The sequence below is a fragment of the Charadrius vociferus genome, unplaced genomic scaffold (genome assembly GCF_000708025.1).
Source record: "Charadrius vociferus isolate BGI_N301 unplaced genomic scaffold, ASM70802v2 scaffold282, whole genome shotgun sequence".
Taxonomy (NCBI): domain Eukaryota; kingdom Metazoa; phylum Chordata; class Aves; order Charadriiformes; family Charadriidae; genus Charadrius; species Charadrius vociferus.
This window is the reverse complement of record NW_009647731.1, coordinates 6,692,065-6,697,828: the sequence shown is the minus strand read 5'-3', so window position 1 is coordinate 6,697,828 and position 5,764 is coordinate 6,692,065. Positions and strand designations below refer to the sequence as shown.

The 5,764-nt window shown below is 36.5% G+C and overlaps 1 protein-coding gene across 1 annotated transcript in view; it reads right to left on the bottom strand.

Moving 5' to 3' along the window:
* The window catches only part of TDRD1 (tudor domain containing 1), a 22,564-nt gene that overhangs the window by 5,143 nt on the left and 11,657 nt on the right, over positions 1-5,764 (bottom strand). Inside the window, 4 exon segments of the mRNA XM_009881635.1 lie at positions 531-653; positions 2,174-2,422; positions 3,832-4,002; positions 5,425-5,532. Coding sequence (XP_009879937.1) covers positions 531-653; positions 2,174-2,422; positions 3,832-4,002; positions 5,425-5,532 — 651 coding nt within the window.

The following is a 5,764-nucleotide window of genomic DNA, read 5'->3' as shown; positions in this document are numbered from 1 at the left end:
CCAGCGACTATCAGAAAGATTTATACATGCCGATAGTGGAGTTAGGTGGGTTGGGTTTTTTTCAGTTTATCCAAGAGGAAGTCGAGTCTTAAAAGCTGCATTTTCTCATTTTCATGTTACTTTATCTCTTTTGAATCTCCTTAAGTTTTTATAAATTAGAAGAGGACAGAGTACTAAGAGAATTAGAATTTACTCCAGTAAATATTGTATGGGCACAGGGGACACGTCTCTTTGCTGTCTTTTGTTTAGGTATCTTTTGCCTATGTTATGGTAGCTCTTTTCACTCTTCTCTAGATTATTAGATTACGTTTTATTCAACTGCTTACCTTCAACATTTTCAATCTCAGAGTCACTACATACCATGATCCAATTTCTTCATCATTCCACTTGCATTCTTAAATAAAAAAAACCCCAGCAGTAAGCTTCAGTGCTATAAGCTCACTTGAAACAGTAATGCATTAGCACTATAAAAAATGACAAATCAGGAAGCAAAGAAACTAGCAGAAAGAAAAAAAGCCGAATAAACTTACCACTGTTATTTGAAATCTGACAGTAGAATTCTCCAGGATTGTACAACGTACACACTACGACATCTACTGTTTGTTTAAGAGTTAATTTACTCCACTTGCAAATTCTTTTGTTCGTTGTGTCCTCTAGAGAGGACAGAGAAGAGAGAAGCAGAGGAAGGAAGATGAATTAAAAAGAATTTTTACAGGAAAAAAGAAGTTATACATCCCAAATGCTCATTTATGCCCTTAAAATTCCTGTTATAAATAATCCAACAGACTGATTACCAGTGAGAGCCTCTTTGCAGAATAAAGCAAGTTAAGAGAAGTGTGCCAGTTGCTTAATGTATTTTATCACTACTGAGAAGGGCAAGTCATAGATGAGCAGGGAAGAGTGATCACACAGAGGCACAGACTAGGTGGCAATAACCTGAGCAAGAGGGACTCTGGGGAACCTTGGTTCCTGGGAAACAGGGTAGGGGGGATAGAAGAGGGAAATAGCTGTCAGCAAGAGTACTGGAAATGGTGTAAGGAGGAAAAAGAACAAAAAGGTTAACAGAAAGACTGGTTGCGGAAATTTGCGCTGTATATTATTATAAGGTACCTCAAAGAAGCTTATTATTTAACGCAAGTTGTAGAATAGATCATGTGAAAACTAAATCATGGCACATTGGAGAAGCCTTCGTTTCCTCCATTAGCACATTATTAAATCTTCCTGTATTTTTCATAGCTGTTAAGTTTGTTACAGTTTGTGGTAGGCAGCACCATGCAGAAATACTGTCAGCCTTTTTAGACTTAAGTCCAAGTGGCTGGCCTCCGACTTTGGTGGACCTTTCTAGTTTTAAGTGTTTGGGGTTTTTTCCTGAAAATGAAACTCAGAAAGTTTTGAGCTTCAAGGATGGCCATGCTGAGATGCCGTTCCATCTGCCCAGTACTATGTCTGACAGATTACTCTAGGAAGTCATACTGCAAACAGGCAAAGAAAATGAACCACGTAACAAGCCCCTCCCTCAAAAAAATATATATATCAAAACAGGCTCTCAAATCTTCTTTAATTTCAGTGGAATACAAGACTGTCCTTCACACTGTAAGCAACTGCCAGATCTCTACTAGAAGGAACAAAGCACAGACGGCATATTTTGAGAAATATGTTACAAGAAGTAGAAGATGGTTGAATTTTCTACTTCAGACTCAAGGAAGAAAGACTGACAAGAAAAATAAAAATTAACAAATGGCTCAAGTTTAGAGAAAGCTTTAGGGTGCTTAAAAACTGTGAAATATAATTGTTTGTTCTTTCACACAATGGTGAGATTTATTATAAGTAGTCCTCTAAACCAAAAAAATACATTGTTTATTCATTTCTGGCAAGTTTACTAAAATCTACTTTTACATCATGCTGGATCCAGCAATCACAGATTTAATCACTAAGTTTAAATAAAGCAAACAAGTTATGAAAAATTATTTTGCAAGCCAAGAGATAAATGTATCTGTTGAAATTCCAATATAAAAAGCACAAATTTGAAAACACACATGACAAAAAGTTGATGATCTGTTTAGAACGTGCATTCAAAAGCAGACTGGAAAGTTCTCACCACTTAAGAACTTGCATTCTTTGTTCCCACTCTAAGAGGAGGTCAAATAATGCCAGATCAGCAGGATGTACTCACCATTTGCTTGATTAACATCACTCATTCCGATTGCTGGCAAGGCCATCCTCGATCCCTCAGCTGCACAGCCTTTCTCTATGAGATGGCTCGATATATTTATTACTGGAGTAACTGATGCATCTACAAGCTCCACCACAGATCTAACACTCTCTTTATCCACTACTTTTACTGTGAGCACTTTGTCTTTCACCAGTTGGTTCATTAAAAAAATAGTTTTTGAGGTCCAGGCTCCTAATGGTGGTTTTACACCTAAAAAGTCACATAGTATAGAAAGGTTCTGAGGACAGTCCAAGTTGCAACAATATGTGGAAAAATACAACACCACTTACAATAGATTATAGATTATAAAGCAGATACATCAAGTACCATGCCCAGATTCCTCATGCTTGTAACAAGATTCCAAACCCAATTATTTAGATTCTGAACTTTTGTAGTACTTGGATTTAATAAAAATCTGACAAAGATTAAAGAGAAGCATAAATTCAGATTTAATACTTCCTTGGTATGAATGTCTAAGAAGTGTCAGTCTTTGGGTCTTATGAATTCAACCTATAGTTTTGAACAACATTAACCATCTCTCAGCCAATGTATCTGCTACTAAAGTGTTCTTCCTCCTTAAATGCTTACTGTTTGCACTAGTAAATTTATTTCTAAAACGCAAGTTATAACCAGAACTTTATAACAACAGATTGGCAGAAGTTGCCTTCCAGAAAGATGTATTTTATGCAGCAGTAATCCTAATCAGGAAACATCTTATCTGATCACTTTTTTGTGTCCATGTTGTATTTAGGACCTTTCTTAGTCCTAGAACACTCATTAGCAGCTATAAGCATCGTGATTTGCCCCAGAAAAGAGATTTCTTTAGATCACATTCCATATGCATTGGTTCCATCTCTACATACAAGGGAAGCATTGTTTTATGTTTTCCTCCAAAGTAAGAAGCTAGAATGCTGCTCTGAACTTCACAAAAAAATCTGAAAAGCAGGTCAGACATCAAGTATTGTAAAGGAAGGACAGACATCAAGTATTGTAAAGGAAGGGTACTGAAGCAAAGGGGTGGACTATCTTGCATACTAATGGGAACAAACAGAGAAAATAAACTTCCAACAGCAAGTTATGCTGTTGTATGTATGACATACAACAAGTACATCAAAAACAACAGATTAGGATCCTGGCTTGAGACAGAAGAACGAAAGGCCTTTCCAACTTGACAGATTTCACAAGCCTACAGAGAGGATTCTGCCAGCAATTTCACTAGATTTACCCCCAGGGAGGGGGACAGATACAGTTCTGAACTTCAATATACAAAATGGAATTTTACCTTCCCCTGCAGTGTTAGAAGCACCACAAATTTAAGAATTCCACAAATCCAATAGGTGACTAAATTTTGCCTAGAACAAAAGAACATGCAAAACCTAACAGGTATGTTAATGTAACGCAGTTTTCCAAACATACAGCTGCAGGTCACCAAGTACATGAGGAAAGACTTGTCACATTTTGTAGATATGCCACAACAATTAAGAACTCTGGAAATAATGCTTACTGTTACCTCCACCCTTCCTCATATTTCAATATAAGACACTACAGATGTGATCGTTATCTAACCCAACTTATTTTGCCTCTACTCAGTTTGAAACAGTTTATCATTTATTTCATACCTGCCAAGGTACATCTTATCGCTTGAGCTGGTAAGTCCATTAACCTTGGAATCATAGGATGAAGTCTAGTCAGAGGAAGAACTTCACAATTACCATAATCCACATAGCCCACCAAAACAGTATCTTCAGAAACATATGCTCTAACAGCAGCACGATACCAAAGGTTGTCTTCTAGAAAGGAAGATACAGATGTTCATTGGGCTTGCTTTTAACTTCTGAGAACAGAATGATTTTTAGGCAGACAACTATAAAAATACATCAATCTCAACATAAAATACAGAAGTGTTGCAGTTCACACAAACCTTCACAAAACTTTTATGGACTCAACACCTACCACCGTTACCCCTTGTATGAGCTGAGTGTTGCAAACTCATTTTTTCCATAAAGAACCCCGCCCCTTCACAAATACATATTGCAACAAAGAATTGACTACATTATGTGTAGGTAGCACTTAACTTAATACATTTAAACAAACAGCAAACAGTATCTCAGCTGACCACAGTGACATGCAATTCAAAGGTCACACAACAGAACTAAAAATTTAAGTATTTCAATTCAATTAAAGTATTTGAGAAATAGAAATACAAGCTTACTCAAGTTTATCAAGACATCTGAGGTACCAAACCGATAGCTTTCCCTAGCTAGGCACCTGAAACCAGTTTCATTGTTCAAATGCCAAGACAGTTCATTGACAATACTAGCTTTTCCTGAATGTGCAAAAAAAGCATTTTGAAATAAATGCTTATCTGTTCACTCCCACAGCTAATTTATTCAAAGCAGCAAAGCCACAGGAAATGGAAAGAAATGAATGACTGGGAACGTTTATCAATCACATAAAGAAGTTGTAGCAGCAACATTTCTGACCAGAAAAAAAGGCTCAAGGACAGCAATGTGTGGGGTTTTTTTCTTGTTAGAAGCTGGATGAAAAGGAGAATGACCTGTGAGGAAGAGAGATTCATCTTCATCCTACTGCACTCAGGCAAATGGGACTTCAGATTTTAATACATAAAACTTATTTCTCATATAGACCTACCAACACCAAGCACAAAGCACTGCTTTCTGCAGAATGTGTCATGGGACTTGTAGAAACTTGACATCAGTGATAATAGTCACGTGGAAACGAAGTTATGAACATACAATTCAGGACTACCAGGTATTGGCTAAATAATATTTTGAAAAGAAGTCTATCAGAGCAGCATCATTACGTATAATCCATTTCTTCTGTGTCTTCTTTGGGGTCTAAAATTTCTATGTTTATTTCCAGCCACAGAATATAGTGCTCACCAACATATAAAAAACCAAGTTTCTTCGTTGTCTCTTAAAAAGCTCCTTTATACAAAAATGCACTCAATGGTAAGAGTTTACTCAATGAAGGGACCATTTTACGGTCTTTTTTTAAACTAGCATTTTACAGATGTCATCATTTACTATTAATACTTTTTTTTAATCACTATCAAATGCTATCCACAGCTAAAACCAGACACAAATAAATACACTCTATGTGAAACATTTCTAAACACAATTACAGATTGTGTTTAATTTTTTGTAATAAAGTGACATTCATTAAGAGCCATATTTTTACTCCATTTTTACCTGTGAACTGGGCACAGCATACATTTCCAACAGCAGGACGGAAAGCTGGACTACTGGGAAATTTGTCACAGTGTTCATTGAGAGACACCTGAAGCTCAGCAAGCTGACCTGATGTTAAAATATATAGATTTTGGAACATACATCATCTTGTAACTATTACAAAAGTACACAAATCTCAAGTTCAAAGCATGGAAGAATATCTTGTAGTACAATGGAGATTATTTCACATAGCACCAAAATAGTGATGAGACTAGGACTCTTCAACCAGTAAGATCAAAGAGAGTCCTCACGTGAGTCTAAGGAATCACAGTGGTAAAGAGAACAGACAGGGAAAACCAGT